This window comes from Pan troglodytes, chromosome 3, assembly GCF_028858775.2.
Source record: "Pan troglodytes isolate AG18354 chromosome 3, NHGRI_mPanTro3-v2.0_pri, whole genome shotgun sequence".
NCBI lineage: Eukaryota > Metazoa > Chordata > Mammalia > Primates > Hominidae > Pan > Pan troglodytes.
Window position 1 is genome coordinate 55,645,024 of NC_072401.2, and position 20,621 is coordinate 55,665,644.

The 20,621-nt window shown below is 36.9% G+C and overlaps 1 protein-coding gene across 1 annotated transcript; it reads right to left on the reverse strand.

Annotated features, from left to right (window-relative positions):
- Positions 1 to 6,966: 6,966 nt before the first annotated feature.
- On the reverse strand, positions 6,967 to 16,774 carry AREG (amphiregulin). The gene is made up of 6 exons (XM_517224.8): positions 16,504 to 16,774; positions 15,179 to 15,427; positions 12,709 to 12,910; positions 11,426 to 11,578; positions 9,300 to 9,411; positions 6,967 to 7,213 (listed from the first exon to the last, which is right to left on the reverse strand). Exons 1-5 carry the CDS (start codon positions 16,562 to 16,564, stop codon positions 9,318 to 9,320), a joined length of 759 nt encoding a protein of 252 aa, XP_517224.2. The 5' UTR covers positions 16,565 to 16,774; the 3' UTR covers positions 6,967 to 7,213; positions 9,300 to 9,317.
- Positions 16,775 to 20,621: the final 3,847 nt, after the last annotated feature.

Here is a 20,621-nt window from a genome sequence, read left to right on the forward strand (position 1 = left end):
GTATATTCATTTATAATTTCACTAAGTACTATTGTAATGTCAGCTCCAAGCTAATATCCAACCAGCAATGTTTACAGGAACCAGTAAGCCAAAAATCCTTTATTGTTTTTGTTTCTTTGTTTTTAAATGACAGCTGTTTATGGACTACCACTTTCCCATGCAAATTTTAAAATATGATTTATCAAGTTCCTAAAAATATCCAGCTGAAATTTTGATTAACATTTTAATGAATTTAAAGATGATTTGGAGAGAGAATTACCCTCTGTACACTATAAAGTCTAAAACAAGGGAATGTCACTCCATGACAGATTTCTTTGTTTTCTTTTAATAGGTGTCTAAAATTTTCTTCAATGAAATCTTATATATTCATTGTAAATATATAAATAACTTATAGTTTGCTAATGATTGTACCATTTTATTTTTATCTTGCTAATGATTGTGAATACCATTTTATTTTTATCTTAATATTGCTCTTTGTAAAAAAAAAAAAAAGCTGTTAATTTTGAAATTTTATACCTGGAAATTCATGAAATTCTCTTAAAATTTCTAATAGTTACTATGTTGATTCTGTTGGCTCTTCTAGGTAGATTACCACTGTGACTGCAAACAAAGACACAGTTATTTCTTTCCTACCAAATCTTACACTTTTTATGTTTTTTTCTTATATTTTTATCAGAAATTTCATACTGTGTTAAACAGTAGTAGTAATAATGGGTATCCCTGCCTTAATTTTAAAAGAAAAAACAGCTATTACTTTGACAGTAAGTATAAATTCTGTTATGGGTTCTAGTATATAGCTGTTATCAAGTTCAGGAATTGTTCTTTCATTATTAGCTTAAAAACTACTTTAAATTATACAATTTTGCACTTAAATGCTTTTTCTTCCTTTAATGACCAAACCCTATGTTGTTTTAAATTATATTTTATATAACAATGATACCTTTTTTGATGGTGAACCATCCTTGCATTCCTGGCAAAAAGTCTGCTTTCATGATATAATTTTTTAAAATATAACTTTCAATTTTTGTATCTGTGTATAAGTCAAATGTGCCTATGATTATATTCTTATATTGCCCTTCTACATATTGGCATCAAGATTGCCCTATCTTCATAAGATGAGTTGGGCATATGTCACTTTCTTTTACATTCTGAACAACTGTAAAGCCATGTGAGCTGGGATGGGGGGTTTTTCCTTTCTTTTTTGGGAGAATGGGAGAAGATGAACTTTGATTATCCTTTCAATTTTGTATTGCTTATTGGTTTATTTAAGGGTTGTTTTCCCCATCACACATTTTGTACTTTTTTTTTGTATTTTTGTAGCAATTTATCCATTGCATCTAGTGCTTTTATATATTACTGCCTTCTAGTAACTATGAGGATACAACAGCAGCAATAGGGAAACAACCTAGTTCTTGGTTACTATTACTGGAATATTGAATTAATAAAATTTATAGTGTCCTACTTCTATATTTATTTTATTAGAGATAATAATAAATTCTCTTATTTTTAAGCCACTAAAATTTACTTACATATGTGGATCCTCATACTCTTTTTTAACTTTTAAAATTTATTGTTTCTACAGTTACTAGATAACCCAGAAATTAACCCAGGTATCTACGGTCAACTGTTTTTTGGCAAAGAGACCAAGAACATTCACTGGGAAAAGGACAGTTTATTCAATAAATTGTACTGGGAATACTGGATATGCATATACAGAAGAATAAAACTTGACCCTTATCTCTCACTCTATTCAGAAATCAACTCAAAATGGATTAAAGCCTAAATATAAGACCTGAAACTTTAAAACTACCAAGAGAAAATATAGGGAAAGTCCTTCAGGACATTGGTCTGAGAAAAGATTTTATCAATAAGACCTCAGAAGCATAGGCAATAAAAGAAAAAATAAACAAATGGGATTATATCAAAGTTAAAAGCTTTTGCACAACAAGGGAAACAATCAACAGGATAAAGAGACAACTTACAGAATGAGAGAAAATATTTGCAAACTTCATCCAACAGGGGATTAATATCCACAATATAAAAGACACTCAAGCATCTCAACAGCAAACAAACAATCTGATTAAAAAATGGGCAAATGATCTGAACCGATATTTCTCCAAAGAAGACATACAAATGGCTGACAAATATTTTTAAAAGTTTAATATTACTAATCATCAGGGAAATGCAAACAAAAACTATAATGAAATATCATCTCACTCCAGTTAGAATGGCTATTATCAAAAAAGACAAAAAATAGCAAATGCTGGTAAGGATGTGGAAAAAAGAGAACTCATGCACTCTCGGTGGGAATGTAAACTACAGCAGTCAACTACAACTACAGTGAACTAATAAACATACGGTAAACTAGTATGGAGAACAGTATGGATGTCTCTTAGAAAACTACAAATAGAACTACCATGTGATCCAGCAATCCTACTACTGGGCATTTATACAAAGGAAAGGCAATCAGGATATCAAAGAGATATCTCCATCCCCGTGTTTATTGCATGTTTATTGCAGTACTATTCACAGTAGCCAAGATATGGAATTAACCCAAGTGGCCAAAACATAGGAATGGATTTAAAACTGTGGTGTATATACACAATGGAATACTATTCAGCCAAGAAGAAGAATGAAATCCTGCCGTTCACAGCAACAAGAATGAAACTGGAGGATATTATGTTACATGAAATAAGCCAGGACAAGAAAATTAACTGCCACATGTTCTTACTCATATGTGGAAGCTTTAAAATAGTTGATCTCATAGAAGTAATAAGTAAAAATAGAAGATACCCGAGGCTAGGAAGGGTATAAAGGAAGAAAGAATAGGGAGAGATTTGGACACAAAGGAACCAAAATTATCACTAGATAAGAGAAATAAGTCCTACTGTTTCAAAGAAAAAAAATGAAGAAGGAAGGAGGATCTAACATCAGAAGCAATTTCAAACAAAAGAAACTTCCCCTGAAAGGAACAGCCAAGTGAGGGCCATGAAAACTGAAAATTTTGAGTATAATTTTTACACACTCTTAAATAAAGTGGGAATTACATCCATTGAGAAGTTATTACCGTCACTTTATAACCCATAAAAGGGTTTTTGCTAGTGAGTAAACACATTATGTAGGACTTCAAACCCATACACTTCTCCCAGTTGCAAAACACTTTCTGTCATGACAATTATAAAAATAAATGATATTGAAAGGCCTCTAATCATTCCTTCTTCAATCAACATATATTTATTGAGCAGTAAAAAAGACACAGTCCCTGCTCTTGGGAGCTTATAGACCAGTCGGGGAATAAGATATTAAATAAAGAATTATACAAATAATCATTGAATTTAAAGTTAGTAAGTGTTATGAGAGTATATAACAGGATAATTTTACCTAGCCTGGGGGCAAAAAGACGAGGGGATAAAGTTATCTGGGAGAAAGAATTAGTTCAGCTGAAATAGGCTTAGGCAGAATTTTATGATTCTTAAGCTACTAAGTAGGTTTTTTCATATACAAAATAAGCACCTAAGCTTGGACACAATACAGGCAAATAAGGAAAATATTTTGCTGTTCTCTGAGATAAATTCACAAAATGAGGATCTCTTGAGGACCTGGCTATGATAATAGCATGCTCCTCTCCCAAAGTGCCACAGTGCTGGAGATACCCAGGGAAGAGAAAACAAAGGTTGTTGATACACACTCATTTATCCTGCCTAGTCATCTAAAATTAACTTTGACTCCAGACTTTTAGCTTCTGAGATCATGAACAGGGGAAAATGAGAAACTGAATGTTATTTATCACATCCTGGAATTAATTGAGTTTGCCTCCAAGAAGGAATGTTGTAGTCTAACCTAACCAGCATTTCATAAATTGCCTTTAACTTAAGCAAAACACACGTATGTAGATGATATCTAACCAATTAAAAAACAGCCTTTTCGGAAAGTGGGGTGGCTAATGAGCAGTATCCAGCTTTAATTCCAATATTTATTTGGTTGATAGATCATTGTCTCTGTTTTTTATTCTGTGTGTGCACATAAATAAGAGCTCAGTTGTATTTTAGGAGATGATGAGGAAATTTTGTGGCTATAGCACAGGTACATAAAATACAATACCACCTTATTTGGGTCTTAAAGAGATAAACCAGCTATTTAAATATTTTATAAATGAATGGCAGTCAAAATCATGCTAAACTAACATACATATAGAATTCTCCAAACCCAAAACAAACACCTTGTGTATAGGAGGAGTAGAGAGAGGAGTCTAAGTGGACCAACTCTGTAGCCAGAGATCCTGACACTGTCATTTACTAGCTATGTGACCGTGGTCAAGTTTCTTAATCTCTCTGAGCCTCACTTTACTTATTTATAAAATGTATCTAGCCTCTAAAAAAATAGATGAGTTACCACTTGTAAAGCACTTAGAAGAGTCTATGGGATACCAAACTACTCAATAAATTTGAGGTTTATTATTATTTTTAAGGTAATAGTGTTTTCCCTTCTACTCCACTGTAATGACTTCACAAACTTTTTTTTTAAGGGCTAGAAAAGTATATGGGATAGCAAGCCTAGAACCTTCACAGTGGTGACCACTGGCAAAAATTGTCAACACACATATTTCTTCTGACTTATTATAGCCTCCTTTGGTAATCTTGAGCGCTTACGTGGCTTTTGTTACCAAATATATTTTGATAACTCTCAATCTACAAGTTTTTTTCTCTCCATGAACTTCTTGTGTATCTAACTGCTTACTGGATGCCTTCCAGCACCTCAAACTCCACCGATCCAAAGCAGAATTCATTATCACACTTGTAGGCCTTCTCTTTTTCTTCCCTATGTTCAGTCTCACATGTGAGGTAAGGATCAGGGTTGATTCAGTTGACTAACTGGCCAGGCTGATAGTTATTTCCTCGTAAATCTGTTACAAATTTAAAACGATGACTTTACAAAATAGAGAAGAGCCATTCTTCAGTCAAAAATAAATGAAAAGCTATGTTTCCCTTCTAAAATATAGAACAAGCCAGTTCAAGGATTCCTTACTTTAAATCATTTCACCAGCCACCTAGCCATTGAAGCCAGGAATCTGAGAGTGATCCCAGATTTCTTCTCTTCTTCCATTATCTCATTACTTTCAGCTTTGTTTTTATAATAAATAATCTTTTTTGTTGTTGTTTTTGTTTGTTTTGCTTTTTTCAGATATGAGGTCTTGCAATGTTTCCCAGGCTGGAGTGCAGTAGCTATTCACAGGTGTGATCATAACACACTACAGCCTCGAACTCCTGGGCTCAAGCTTTCCTCCCGACTCAGCCTGGCAAGTAGCTAAGACTACAGGTGCACTTCATTGCCCCCTGCTACGTTTTTGTGTTTTTATAAAACTTCAAATCTATGTTGAGTTTCCCTTCTTAGCTTCAGATGTTCTTTACATCCCACCTGGAATAGCTCAATTGCTTCTAAGCCTATCTTCTGACCTTTGGCTTGGCTAAAATCCCTCCCCAACACTGTGGTCTGATGATCTATCTGGAATGCAAATCTGATCAAGTTTGTACCCTGATTTCCCCTTGCTTTCCATGGCCTACAGTGTGACCCTGCCCTCACCACCCAGCTTCCTTAGATCTTCTTTTGACTTCACAGGTTGATACTGAATGATTTTCTGTATTTTCTCTTTCAGGTCATATTGTTTGGTGATTTTGTAATTTTGCTTATGCCTATAACAATCTCGTTTCCATAACTCCTATTCATCCTTCAAAAAAGTTTCAGGTAGCATCTCTCCAGGCAGCCCTCCCTGACTCATTCAGGCTGAGCTAGGTGATAGCTTCCTGGGAGCTACCCTAGGGATTCCTGCTACACATCTTAGCCAGTTATTTACTGCACTGCATTGAGAAAACATACCACCTCCTGCTAACTAGGTGGTAAATGTCTTGAAGGCAGAGCTTTTCTGTCTTACACTATACTTGAATCACCTGCAATAAATATTTAGTGAACTAGGATGAGGCTCAACACTAGTTGCATATAGGAAATATCTAGGGATCTTTTAAAAATGTTAATACCAACAACTCACTCTAGTCCATTGAAATGGGAGGCTCTGGGAGGGGAGTCTAGGAGCTTAGACATTTAAAACTTTTCAAGTAGTGATAAGGTATAGCTGAGGCTGGGAGCTCATTGGTTAGATGATCACTGGGCAAGGATCTGGTGGATAATATGCCAGAGACATATGAAGGTGTTGATGCTTAATCCACCTTTCATTCATGAATTTCTCTTCCATGAGATGATTGCTGGTAATATTCCCCATCCCCCCATACACATATCATAAAGGTTGTTTTGTTTTGTAAGTAGGCAACTTAGTTCATCAGCCAGACATCAAACTGCGAGGCATCCCATAACCTTAGCGTTCTTGAAAGAGCATCCACCACCAATACACACACATTTGTTTAAAATACAATACTGTAAGAAAATAGTAACAAGAGGAGGGAAAGAAGGAGTGCGTTTTAGATACCTCATACATTCATGTCTTGATATTAGGGAAAGAAGTCTCAAATGTAAATACTTCCTAGTTCTCTTAAAATGTCACTCTTGTAATATTGAAACTTATTTTTCTCTCATTGTCTATGATGGTCATAGTGATGGGCAGTGAGTTTGCTTTTTCTTTTATAATAATCTAGGTGCACTGTAACAGAGAGGTAGCACCTTATCTTGATTCTAGATGCTTTTATAATTAACAGCACTTGGTGTAAGTTCTACATTGGATAAGTAAGACCAATTTGGGATTATTATTATAAACACTCATGTTTGTGGGAGAACTATGTGACTCTAGATTATAATTCTCCCATGAAGAATGTCATCTAATAAAAAATAAGTTTAAAAAATCAACATAAAGACAGTAAAAAGAGGGAGAAAAGCCTTTTTAAATGATCAACCAACTGTTAGGAGAAAAATACACTGGAGTCTTGCAATATCAAAACTAATATTCAAACTCTCAATCTGTTTGGTTAAAAAAGTTTAATGAGCTGTAAAATAAATACACTTCCATTAAATATTAAATAAATTATTTACAACTTGAAAAAATACTTTTTACCTTCGTGCACCTTTATATACAGAAATAGCATAAAAAGTGACAATTGAAAGTTTAAAACCATCATAACAAAAAGGGTCCATTGTCTTATGATCCACTGGAAAGAGGACCGACTCATCATTTATGGCTATGACTTGGCAGTGACTCCAATGTGATATCCTGTGAGAAAATAAAATAAAATAATAAAATAAAACAAAATGTTACAGATAAGCTCAATTCCAGCACAGCTTTAAGAAACTTTAAAGCATAATCAGGAATCAGAATTTCTGTCAGTTGTTTTCCAATACATCGTTTGAGAAATGCTAAGATTTTTCAGAGAACAACTCTTACTTCGGCTTGAGTTCCTCTTTCACACTTGCTTTGATTATACACCTACTTCAGTAGAAGTCTGCATATGCTCAAATCTGTTGCATCAAATTCTGCTTAATAAAAATGCAACAGCAGTCATGAGAAATAGTTTTCCTAATCAAATCTATGCAGTGGACATAATTAAAATCAAAGATTAACTGTCTCAGCATATTTATGATATACAGTTAATTTAGGAAAATTAGTACCAAGGGCATAATAATAGTAACTACCAGTTAATAGGCACCCACTATGTGCTAGCACAGCATATTCTTTTTCCTAAAATAATTCTGGGATCTATGCTAAAAAATCTCAGTGGCAAATAACCAAAAATCCATCCTTATTCACACTGGTGGTCTTAGCTTTACCACAATAAGCCAATACATTAAAAATTTTGATGCAATAAATACCGAGTTTAGCATTGGTATGAATAATTACCCATTTTATGAATTATTGAGCTAATTCTGCAATAGGCTAAAAACAAAATATCTGTACTTAACCAATGCTAAATATAGCGTTGTTCAAGTATCAGAACCATCTGGAGTGTACATTAAAAATAGAATTCTGATTCAGTAGATTTAGGGTTGGGCTTAGCAATATGCATATTCAACAAGCATCTCAAGTAATTCTTTTTTTTTTTTTTTTTTTAAGATGGAGTTTCGCTCTTGTTGCCCAGGTTGGAGTGCAATGGCGCGATCTTGGCTTACTGCAACCTCTGCCTTGCAGTTCAAGCAATTCTCCTGCCTCAGCCTCTCAAGTAGCTGGGATTATAGGCATTCACCACCACACCCAGCTAATTTTTTGTATTTTTAGTATAGAAAAGGTTTCACCATGTTGGCCAGGCTGGTCTTGCACTCCTGACCTCAGGTGATCCACCCACCTCAGCCTCCCAAAGTGCTGGGATTACAGGCCTGAGCCACTGTGCCCAGCCCTCAAGTAACTCTTAAACCTACTGAAGTTAGACAATCAATAACTGAAATGACATCATCTTTCTTGAATGTTTAAGGAAATAAAGTTCCTTCTTCTGACAAACTTTAAGTGTGTTCTTGATTTCCTTGCCTCCCTCTTCCTCTGGGAGTTTTCTTCCCTAGCTGCTCACTTTCATTATCAACGAAATATTCCTCTTCACACCTTTTTACCTTATACCTACAACATGCTCAGTTCTCTCTCTTTACAAGAAAATAAAATATACGTTTTCACCAACTTATCAAATTTACATCCCCCTCCCTTTCTACTTCCTTTTGTAAAAAAAGAGCATTCAACCTATTGTCTGTCTCCATGCCCTCACATTATCAGTGCAAGCACCCCCAACTGTGGCTCTCCACCATGTGAGCTCAACCTATCATCACAACTGTATCTCCCCTAACACTCATTTAGATGAAGCCATTTTTCACAAGTTTCTAAAATTATCTATTCCATTTCTCAGCATAACCCTTTCTTTCCCTTCACAGTTTCTTGAACCAATCTCACTAGTCCTTCAACGTTCACTTCCAAGGCCACCCTGAACACATCTTTTCCTCCTCCCTAAATAAATTCCACTGGATTCTTTGTTTTTCACTGGAAACTTCTCATACTCCATTGGTTCCTTTCTCATGACATTTATTTTACATCCCTAGTATTCTGGTTTCTTACATTTTTTTTCCTATCTACTAAACAATAAGTTCCTTGAGAACTGGACCAGTGTCTCTCATATTTATATCCCTAATAATACTTATTAAACTCGTAGTCTATTCTCAATATTGAATTCCATCTTATACTCAAAGAATAATACTTTAACATAGCCATTGTTCATAGTGTATATATAATTAAGAACACATTCCATATTTTTCTTGAGATTATATAGTGTTAAATTTTTCAAAATTATAGGATATGATCTAAAGATATATTTTAAAACTCAAACCTGTAATTTTATCTTCAGTTATGCTATAGCATGTACATTTCCATTCTCTTGTCGAAGTTTCTTTCGTTCCTCAGCTTCTCCTTCATATTTCCTGACGTATCGTCTTCTAAGCCTTCAGAGAACAAGGCATTCTAATGTTATCAAAGTTCTATTCATCTATATGTTTGATTGGGGTTTTTATGAGTAGAGGGGGTTCCACTTCATGAGTAGTGATAGACCAGCAATCACTGTACTTGACACTAAACCTAAACCTGGCTATAAAATATTACCAATTTCTAAGGGGGTATTTATGTTGACTTTATATAAATCCATTTCCAGAGGGCTTATATTTAAATGTGTCTTGATATACCAATTCTGAGAAGCTATGAAACACATCCATATGTCTTGCTTTTGCAGAACTTAGTACAGCTGCCATGCACAATTGGAGAAGATGATGGTATAGTTTTGCCATAGGAGAACTCTATACTTGCACAAATTAAACGATTAAATATTTTTAAAACAGGCTTACAAAACAAGTTGAGCTTTATTTATTTCTAGGTATAAAATATATCCTTCTAGTTTAATTTACTGCTACTTTCCACTTTAAAAACTCAATTATTTAAAAACTTCTTGTTGTTGTATAAAAACCCCCTGTTGTTAGGAGGTCTTTAACCCACCACAAAACATTATCATTAAAATCATAAAAAGTTTTCTTTTATTGTAATAGTTGAGGGGAAAACTCACCTCAATTATGAAAACAAACCCAGCAACTTTTGCTTAGGTTTAGTGTTCGTTTTATGTTTCAAACACAAGGAGAATATGGGAGACAAGGGGAAAAAAGCCACTGCTTAATTTTAAGAGTGCTAACATTAACAAAATCTATCCATTCTTTCCCAAAAAATTATTAAATATTTCAAGTCGAATAATTACAAGTTTAATTATTACAAAACATCTTCCTTAACTAGCGATTGTTTTGTTCTATCCTTTAAAATAATAATGGTTTGTCTGAGACTATCTCTCCTAAACACCTTTGCATATCTGGCTTGAGGTACTAAAAAACCAGGACAAATTCTAGGGTGTGCAAAATAAATTTAAGCTACATATCAAACTTGATATGCATGATGAAACAATTTTTATGTGTCATGTTATGATGATCTCATCTAAATTTAAAATAATTGTAAACAATGGCAGAAGATAACCCCTTGTTTCCTGAATGGTAGTCGTGGTAGATCATGTACACAAGTGGATAGCTGTTAAAGTTATTTACCAAGACCTAAAATTAGAAGAATGAGTCCCTTGCTTTTCCCAAGCTCTAGCAGCACATGAGTCATCACAGAGCCATTCATGTCCTCCCCCAACTTCCCTTATTCAGTGACTTCTGTTTGACAGACAATGCCATTTTGATGCACCCATCAGTGCCTACTACCTGGGACAGTCTAGTCCTAACATTCACTGGCCATGAAGTGAAGTGTGTGATCTGTTATTATGAGCACAGGGAAGATACGCTGTAGTGAAACAGTAATAGAATTGTCCTTGCTTGCTATGCCATGTCTTATGATGGAAATTGATTTTTAATAATTGAGTTCTCATATTTGATAGTAACAAAATAAGCATAAGCTCTAAGTAAATTAGTACCATGTTATAATATTCCTAACTCAGAATTTTGCATTCTAATATGAGCAGAAAACATATCTATTCTTTACTGCTGATGATTTGTAGTTCTTTGTCGTTTTTAGTATCAAAGCAGTATGTCTGATACTACGAACCTCCTATAAACAGGTCTTAATTAGCTCCTGAGGCTTGATGAAGCATAGGATTTCACAGTAGATATAAATATTTTCTGAGATTCTAAAGTAACCATGAGTAGAAAAATAACATGAAATAAAACCTTCAATTACTTAAGTTCAAAAAATTTCTAGATCTTCTATAAAAGGGCTTTACATGTTAAATTTCAATGGTGGCCACAAGTCATAAACATTGACCACTTTCTGTGATATTTGTCAATAAAATATAAAAATATAAACCAAAGATCAAGTGACAACAATATAATAATTCATCTAAAATACCAGAGTAGAGTATGAGAGAAATACTGAAAAAATTAACCTCCCATTATTTTATTAAGAATTTGTAAGTTATGTCATACTTACTGGACTGTAATAACAGCAATAGCTGTGAGGATCACAGCAGACATAAAGGCAGCTATGGCTGCTAATGCAATTTTTGATAAACTACTGTCAATCATGCTGTGAGTTTTCATGGACTTTTCCCCACACCGTTCACCGAAATATTCTTGCTGACATCTGCAAACAATTCACATTTAAAAATTATAATCACAAAAACATGCGGTGTGTTTTAAGCTTACTTTCCAGATCATAAAGAACCATTTAATTCCAACATTAAAAAAGTTATGCCATATACTCGTATTTTAAATAATGAGACACAGAATGCATTCTAACTAAGGATCTATTAGTATAAGAACAAGTTGAGATTAGTTTGGGTGTGATATTTCAAGAAGACACGCCTTGTCATTCTTTGTGTTTCTTTTATGACCAACTGATGAGTTCAGTGATTTGTTATGCAGTTGATACATTCCAATATTATTTAATGTGCTAGCTGCTTGTGGGAGGTAAGCGGGGAGGAGGTTAAAACAACGTGAAAGATTATGCAAAAATTACCTTTAGGTCCTTTTTTAAAGGAGTTTTTTAAAAATGCATACACACACACACACACACATACATATATATATAGAAAGAAAGAGAGAGAGAGGGAGAGAGAGCAAGCACGAGCATGCACAAAAAATAATGGTTTATACCAGGGGTCAGGAAACTACAGCCTATGGATCAAATCCGGCCATTTGCTGCTTTTTTGTTTTGTTAAACAATCTGCAAGCTAAGAATAGTCTTTACATTTTTGTTTTGCTTTGTTTTGGAGACAGGGCCTCGCTCTGTCTCCCAGGCTGGAGTGTAGTGGTGCGATCACGGCTCACTGCAGTCTCAACCTCCTGAGCTCAAGCAATTAATTCTGCTACCTCAGCCTCCCAGACTACTGGGACTACAGGCTGTCACCATTGTACTCAGCTAAACTTTTTTGTATTTTTTGTAGAGATGGAGTTTCACCCCATGTTGCCCACGCTGGTCTCAAACTCTTGGGCTCAAGGGATCTGCCCACCTCGGCCCCCCAAAGTGCTGGGAATACAGGTGTGAACCACTGCACCCACCAATTTTACATTTTTAAATGGTTACACTTTAATTCGTTAAGTACATGTAACAATCTTGGCCCACTAAGCCTATAATATTTACTATCTGGTGCTTTAACAAAAAGTTTACTGACCCTTGGTTTATACACTGGAAAAATAAATGGTTTCCTGCAGTTAGGGGTTTCAGACATGGTGCTAGAAATACAGAATTCTATATGCTTTAGGAAAACTTACTTGCATGTTACTGCTTCCAGGTGCTCTATATATTTGCATTCTCCGTGAATGCAGAAATTTTGAAATTCTGCATTACATGGATTTTTCTTCTTTCTGTTTCTTCTATTTTTTCCATTTTTGCCTCCCTTTTTCTTTCTTTTGGGTTTATCTGAAGTATTTTCACTTTCCGTCTTGTTTTTCGGGGGCTTAACTACCTGTTCAACTAAAAAAGAAAAGATTTATTGACAAGAGTCTCTCAAACTTGAATATAATTTTAGAGACATGAGAGAAAGATGTCATAGCAGTGAGCGCTCACAGGGGTAACAGCCATGCGCGCCTCATTACCTAACACAATATAAAAGTTAGAGAGGACTGAATAACCCTAATTTATAATTTTCAGTTTTTTCTACCTGAAAGTAGTGTCCACTCATGATTATAGTTGGGAATTAGTGAGTACTACTTGCAGGTGGAAAAAATTGAGAATTATAAATTAGAGTTACTCTATGTTACAATGCTCCAATTCCCAGATTACAACAGACTATAATCAAATTGATAATTTCCATGGAGCTCATTTTCGTGGTCAATCTATTTGAAAACAGGAGCCCAGGAATATTTGTATTCAGTGCTTCAGAGATTTATCTTATCAGATCCACAGAAACTTTTGTTCAGTCTTGCAGTTATGCAAGGTGTAGTTTACCCACATACTAAAGATAGGAAAGGGCTTTGCATGTTAGTGCTGTGCATTTTGTTACACTAATGTCTGAAGAGGTTTATCCAAGTGAATATTTAGCAAACAGATTTCAGTAAAGAGAAAATACCATTAGTCATAATGGTCATGCAGCACCCATTCAATACAAAACATTAGAAACATAGTGAAGGTCAACTAGGGTATCAAAGATAGAATATCTGTGATTAAGGAAATGGAAAATAAATACTGAGTATTTTAGCAGATTATTATAATAACATTTAACAAAAGTAAAATTAGTAGCAAATGTTTAAGAGGTGGTTATGCAATTTTTATATTGAAACTTTTCTCTGACGATAAAAAAGCACAAGATAGAAAAGTCCTTTAAAAGAAATATTTTGAATGAACGTAACTTCACTTTGTCAGATAGATTACAAACTACAGACAGAGGCAAATAAAAAATAGTCACTATGCTGAAGTGTTGCGATAAGCACTAACATCATGGACATTTAACTTAGCCTTTGGAAGGTGTTCAGCCAACATTTTCACTCTATTTCACAATGCATCGCAATTTTGAGCACTAGTCATCATTTGTACTACTAATCATTTACTTGGCCTTCTGAAGTGTTAACAACTTGAAACATGTTTAAGAGAACAGTTTCTAGACACCTTCATGGGTCTAATCTCATGCCTTCAAAAATAAGCACAAATGAACCCCTTCCCCACCTCACAGAAAAGCACACTTTGAGAAGGAAGGGAATTAAGTGGAGTGTTCGCTAACGGTTTTCTCACTTCCCACTCACCCAAGTCACTGTCCCTCTGGTACCACTTGGTGTCCCTTCACCAGTTCTGAGAACCAGACAAGAGGGGGAGAAGCCAGGGAAACTCAAGTCAGGACAGAAAAGGCCTTCAAGAGCTCTGAAACCATCTTGCCCTGCCTCTGTAGTGGATGCTCTTAGGATATTTAGATCTTATTTACTGTTAACTTCTTCTTCCTTCAAACTCCAAAGTATGCAATATTTCTCTCTTACTTTGGTACTTTCACTCCAAGCAAAGGGCCTTTTTAAAATATGAGATAACAGGAAAGTGAAAGAAACCATGGGTTATATAACTAACAAATGGGATTTGGGGTTAAAGAGTGAGTTTAGCAATACAAAATCTAAGTATATTCACCCTTCTTTAATATTTCCAGATGGCATTATTATTATTATTCCATCAGTTTCTCATCACCTAGTACTTATATGCTAAAGTCTAATGCCTCCTGTCCCATTACTTCCTCTGTCCTCTTATTTGTGTTAAAATGCAGTTATCTGGGGAAGGGTGGTGTGGGGGAAGGGGATACAAAAGCTAAGATACAAAGTAGATAGGAATGGTTAATGTCTAAATTTGTCTCTCAGAATGGGGGTCATGTAGCATAGGGGGAAAGAGCTTAGTGTCTCTTCTGCATAGACTCAAACAGACTGGAGCTCTAATTCTAGCTCATCTGCTTGTTACCTGTAGAACCTAGAGCAAAACCTTTTTCGGCTTCAGTTATCACATCTGTAAAATGAGGATAACAATTCCTACTTAAAGTCATTGTGAAGATTAGGTTTAAAAATGAGACATACACCATTTATGATCACTCTGGCCATATAGGATGTGCCCACATTATGGTTCTTTTTGTCTCAGTTTACCTAGGGGCTATCCAACAGATAGACATACAATAAAGCCACTAGAAAATCTGGGGAGCAGCTTTACTTCTGAAGCAGCTTTGCTCATATAAACCCACATCTCACAGGCCATATTTTTGCTTTATCCCCTACTCACCTCTGACTGAATCATCGACAATATAGCCAGGTATTTGTAGTTCGTTATCATACTCTTCTGAGTAGTCATAGTCGGCTCCCGAGGACAGTTCACTACTAGAAGGCATTTCACTCACAGGGGAAATCTCACTTCCTGAAGACATCTCACTTCTTGAGGTAACCTCAAATCCATCAGCACTGTGGTCCCCAGAAAATGGTTCACGCTTCCCAGAGTAGGTGTCATTGAGGTCCAATCCAGCAGCATAATGGCCTGCAGGGGAGGGAATAAGGGAAGAAAAGAAAAGGTAAAGTAGGGTGCCTTTCGAGTCAGCTGTGTTAGGTAGAAAAGTTTATCTTTTGACATCAAAGCAGTTATTGCACATGTGCTATTGTTTGTGATTGAGTCATTTCTAAGAAAGAAACTTTACATTTTTGCCAGCAAGCAAATTCAGCTGTCCCAATTACAGAAGTGCTTTTCTGAAGTTTTTCTTTTCCACAGATAATCCACATTAATTTCCACATCAAAAAAATCCCGCCAAATTGGCAAATTAATCTAATACAATTACTTGATGGGTAATGTCTAAAAATTCCCATCACTTCACATTCCAAATGCATTTCTCTTTTTGCTAGAATGCCACCCTGGCCTATTTCGGTAGGTTTTAGATACAAATATCAGATTTTCTTCAGATGTGTTCATATTTTTAAAAGATATTTTTAAAAGATAATCTTTTAAAATAATATAAACAGTGGTTAATGATATCGATTATTATTGTCATTTTTCATTATCATTATTATTATTACTACATAGACAATAAACTGAGTACTAAGTAAGATTTGGGGCCCAGAGTTAAGCTACTGCTTTATCTTGCTTTTTCTTAGGTCTCAATAAAACAGCATCAGAGTGGTGCTTTTAACCTCTCTCCGGGACACTCTAAGTCCCTCTAGGAAGGTAAAGAAGAAATCACTAGACAGAGGAGATGGAGAATTAGGCAGGAGGCAGCAAACACTGCTGGGTCCAATATCTGCGGAAATCACTTCACCTCTCTAGATCTTGGTCTTTTTAATCTTTTTAATCTGTGAAACGAAGGGTTAGGTTCAAATGATCTCTCCCGTCTTCTCAGCTGAACTAAAGAAAAAGTACAGCGATTCTCTGGGACACCTTGTCCTGGACATTTGAGACATCTGCCCTTCACTTTTCCTCCTAGGGAGGGAGCTACAGTGATCACCTCCTGCGGCGCAGGGTCGGGGGAGCTAAAGGGCGATTTTTAGAGAAGCAAGAGCCAAACTCAAGAGGCAAAACCTGCCATGGGAGGAGAGCCCAGCAGTTCAGCGCCGGTGAATCCTCACCTGAGCCGAGTATCAAGAGCGACAGCACCACCGGCGCCGGCGGTAGCAGCGGGGCTCTCATTGGTCCTTCGGAGCGGCGGCGTCTCGGTCTCTGGGGCAACTCGGTCTCTGGGACACGAGCTGCCGCCAAAACGAGCGGGTGTTGGAAGAGCGAGTGGAGACCGGGAGTGTGCGCCGCTCTCCAAGGCTTGGGGAGCTCGGGGCGGCGGGCGCGGCGCCTCGGGCTGTCCCGGGACCTCTGGGGCGCTGGCACCCAGGTGTGCGAACGTCTGTAGGGCGGTGCGCACCTGCCGCTTTATAGGCTCAGCCGGGAGGGGGCCGCAGCCCATGACGTCAAGGCCCGGCCGTGGGTGGAGGCAGGCGGCGCCCCAGAAGGTGCTACCCGAAAACCACGCGCGGAGGACACACGCCCCGCCTCCCTCGTGCGTAAGGATTCGCGGAGAGGAAGTGGAACTTAAACCTCTAGCTGCAAGCCGTTTTTGAGGGCGAGCAGGAGTGGAGTTCCGGAGCTAGTACCTGACAGAAGTCCCGATGTTTCAAACTCTGACAACCTCTTTGTATACTTAACATCTACAACAGACAGGGATTAAATAGAAGAGTTCCGTATTTAGATGTAAAAGTACTTTAAGACCAAGAGTGCTTTGCCTGATGTTTCCAAAAAGGATAAAGGACGAGAGAACTCTTAATGAGGAATTGCTTCATGTAGGATGGGCTTCTATCTCAATCAAGAGCCCTTCCCCACCCATTTCTGTGAAGTGGCCAGAATTTCAAATCCCCTCACTCCCTATTTCTTTATGTGGCCCAGGGGCCTCATCAACATTAATATTTATTGATGATTTATTATTGCCAAATTATGCACTTAAAATTTTACCTACACCATCCCACAGCCGATAATGTTCAAAGCCAGGAGGATATGAATTCTTCATCTGACTCTGAAATCTGCTGTTTTCCTCTCTGATGAATTTAGGTTTAAACTGATCCTTGAAAAGAGAGTTTCTGGGAAGAACAATATTTAGCCTAAAGGATAATTTCTACTGGTGGCATACTGGCATTTAGGTGAAGAGTAGTGCTCTAGACTGTGCCTCTCAAATCCCAAGATAAAAAGGTCAGCGTTGAGGGCCCACTTACAACCTAGTAGGATATTTAATCATGACAAGTAGATAAAATGAAGCGGAGACAGGAAGCTACTTAATTTGACTAACTTGGATGTACTGTCAACTAAAGAACTGGATTTTTCTTGACTTGAGGAAGAGAAAAAGCATTGTTCATTTTCCTTCACCTGGAGATATGTATCTCTTTCCTGATCGTTTCAGTAACACAGCCCTTTTAAGAATGTAGGTCAGGCCAGGCGCAGTGGCTCATGCCTGTAATCCCAGCACTTTGGGAAGCCGAGGCGGGTGGATCACCTGAGGTCAGGAGTTCGAGAGCAGCCTGGCCAAGATGGCAAAACCCCATCTTTACTAAAAATACAAAGGAAATTAGCCGGGCGTGATGGCGCGCGCCTGTAGTCCCAGCTACTCGGGTGGGCTGAGGCAGGAGACTCCCTTGAACCCGGGAGGCAGAGATTGCAGTGAGCCAAGGTCATGCCACTGTACTCCAGCATGGGTGATAGAGCAAGACTCCGACTCAAAATAATAATAATAATAATAATAACGTGAGTCACAGTGCATCTGTCCTAATTCTGGAAATTTTTTTTAAAAGATCACTTATTTTTAATGGTATATCACAGTGCGTAGTCCAAATAATATCATGCATTTAGTAGAATGAAATAATCATGAATCATGCCTTCTATTCCACATTTGTTGAGAGTGTATTTTGTGTGAGCCACCTGCTTTATATTTTATGAAGGGGAGGTATAGGTTCACCAGGAGCTCAGTGGTGTGGGCCAGATACATAGATAAGTAATTCTAATAGATCACATGATAAGAAGGGTTCAGAGTGCCATGGAAAAAAGGGACATGGTTTAATTTTGCCTCTGTTTAATGGAAAGCTCTGTGGAAAGATGAAGAGGCCCCTCAAAGGCCTTCCCAGCAAATCTTTCACATGGAATAAAGACCTGATGTGAGGGTATGACCAAGTATGGGAAATAAGGCTAGAAAAGTGTCATGCCCATTCCAAAGTGAAGTAGGGGCCTGCACTGTTATCTGTTCTGGTGGATGAGGCAATTGTGATTCAGAGAGATTGAGAGACTTGCCCGAAGATTTCAAAAGATTCTTTTGGAGGCTTTGTTTGGAGCTCATGCAGTTGGTCTACACTGTTGCACCTTTATGCTCTCATAGGCTTCGTTTCTGTTCTAGCCCTGTTCTTCTCTTTTCTTCTTTTTTTTTTTTTTTGATTGACAAGTAACTTCATATTTGTAGTATATGACATGATGTTTTGATATATGTATACAATGAGGTTAAATCAAGCTATTTAACATATGCAATACTTTCCATTTTCTTACTCTTCTTATTGAGATGAAAACACATTGTGCAGATCAGTCATCAGAAATGTTTCACTTTTGGGAAAGTGGACTGTTTATATTGGAAATTGCTTAGTCTTTTTCCAGTTGGAAATTTATAGGGTGAACATTTATATGATCTAGGCACATAACCTAGATCTTGGGGGCAGCATAGCTTAGTGCTTTGGATGAGCTTTAGATTCAAACCAATGTGGGTTTTCATATACAAATTCCAGCACATACTAAGTTACTTAATATTTGAAAGATTCAGATTCCTCATCTGAAAATAAAAAATAAAGATAACTACATGCTTTTAAGCAGATCAAATGGATAAGATACATGAATAATACCAGATCCTAGCATAGAGTGAGTGCTCAATAAATGGCAACTATCACGAATACCCTTGATATTATGATAGTTACACTATGTAAATCATATTTAAGAACTGAAGGACTCTTATAAATGGAGCTGCAGAGCAAGTGAAGTAATCTTCAATATTTTCAAGCCATGAACTTAGTATTTACTTCACATTAAGACTAACCATTTTGGGTATTTTATGGTGCATCATTGGGCAGCATGGAGCGTCATCACAACCACATCACATTGCAGCACCTACTGATGTGTCATGGCATTCTGGAATATATGCATGAGTTGGAAACCAACCCTGTGTAAATGTAGGATTCTTTACATTCAACATTCTGCATGCTAGGCAGAGACAAAGGGGAACAATTTCAAAAAGTTTGAGTAGCAGCCCTTTTTTATCGTGATAAATTGATGGTCCCTTAATCTATATATGGGTTAAGGGCAGCCCTAAGAGCAAATGCTCCTAACCACTCAGTTTGATGCCTACTCCATGAGTCTTGATATTTCATATGAATAGTGAAATGATTTCACTTTGGCTCTGCTGAAAGATGTGCTATAAAACCAAAAGTATAATCGTGTTCATATAATTGATATTGAATTTTTATAGATAGTCCTAGAGTGAGTAAGTATTGCATCACAGTGACTTTTATGAGTCAACACGCAAACCTCCAAACCAGAATTAAGAAATCCTCCAACGTATAAGCAACATTCCCTATATTATTAATAAATGCACTAGCTCCATTTAGATATATATATAATGTTCATTTTATTTTATAATTTATCCATACTGAAGAATACATCCATCAGGCTGGGCACGGTGGCTCACGCCTGTAATCCCAGCATTTTGGGAGGCCAAGGCAGGCGGATCATCTCAGGTCAGGAGTTTGAGACCAGCCTGGCCAGCATGATGAAACCCTGTCTCTACTAAAACGACAAAACTTAGCCTGGTGCAGTGGCAGGCACCTGTAGTCCCAGCTACTCAGGAGTGGGGACTGAGGCAGGGGAATCACTTGAATGCGGGAGACGGAGATTGCAGTGAGCCAAGGTCATGCCACCGCACTCCAGACTGGGTGACAGTGAGTGAGACTCTGTATCAAAATACATATATATATATATAATTTTTAGTCCCTTCAAAAAGAAGCCTTAACTGAGCACTTTGAGTACCTTGATATACCAATAAAGTCAAATTACAGTTGACTTTTTAACACTGTGGTGTGAAAGGGTGCCTACCTGACATGAGAAAAATCCATGTATAACTTTTGACTCCCCCAAAACTTAACCTCTAATTCCCTACTGGTGCCCAGAACACTTATTG

Coding starts and splice junctions, on each gene's coding strand:
- AREG (XM_517224.8), bottom strand. CDS start 16,564: ATGAGAGCCCCGCTGCTACCGCCGGCGCCGGTGGTGCTGTCGCTCTTG. Junction 15,428..16,503: donor GCTCTTGATACTCGGCTCAG/GTGAGGATTCAC, acceptor CCTCCCCTGCAG/GCCATTATGCTGCTGGATTG. Junction 11,579..12,708: donor CTGGAAGCAGTAACATGCAA/GTAAGTTTTCCT, acceptor AATTGTTTGCAG/ATGTCAGCAAGAATATTTCG.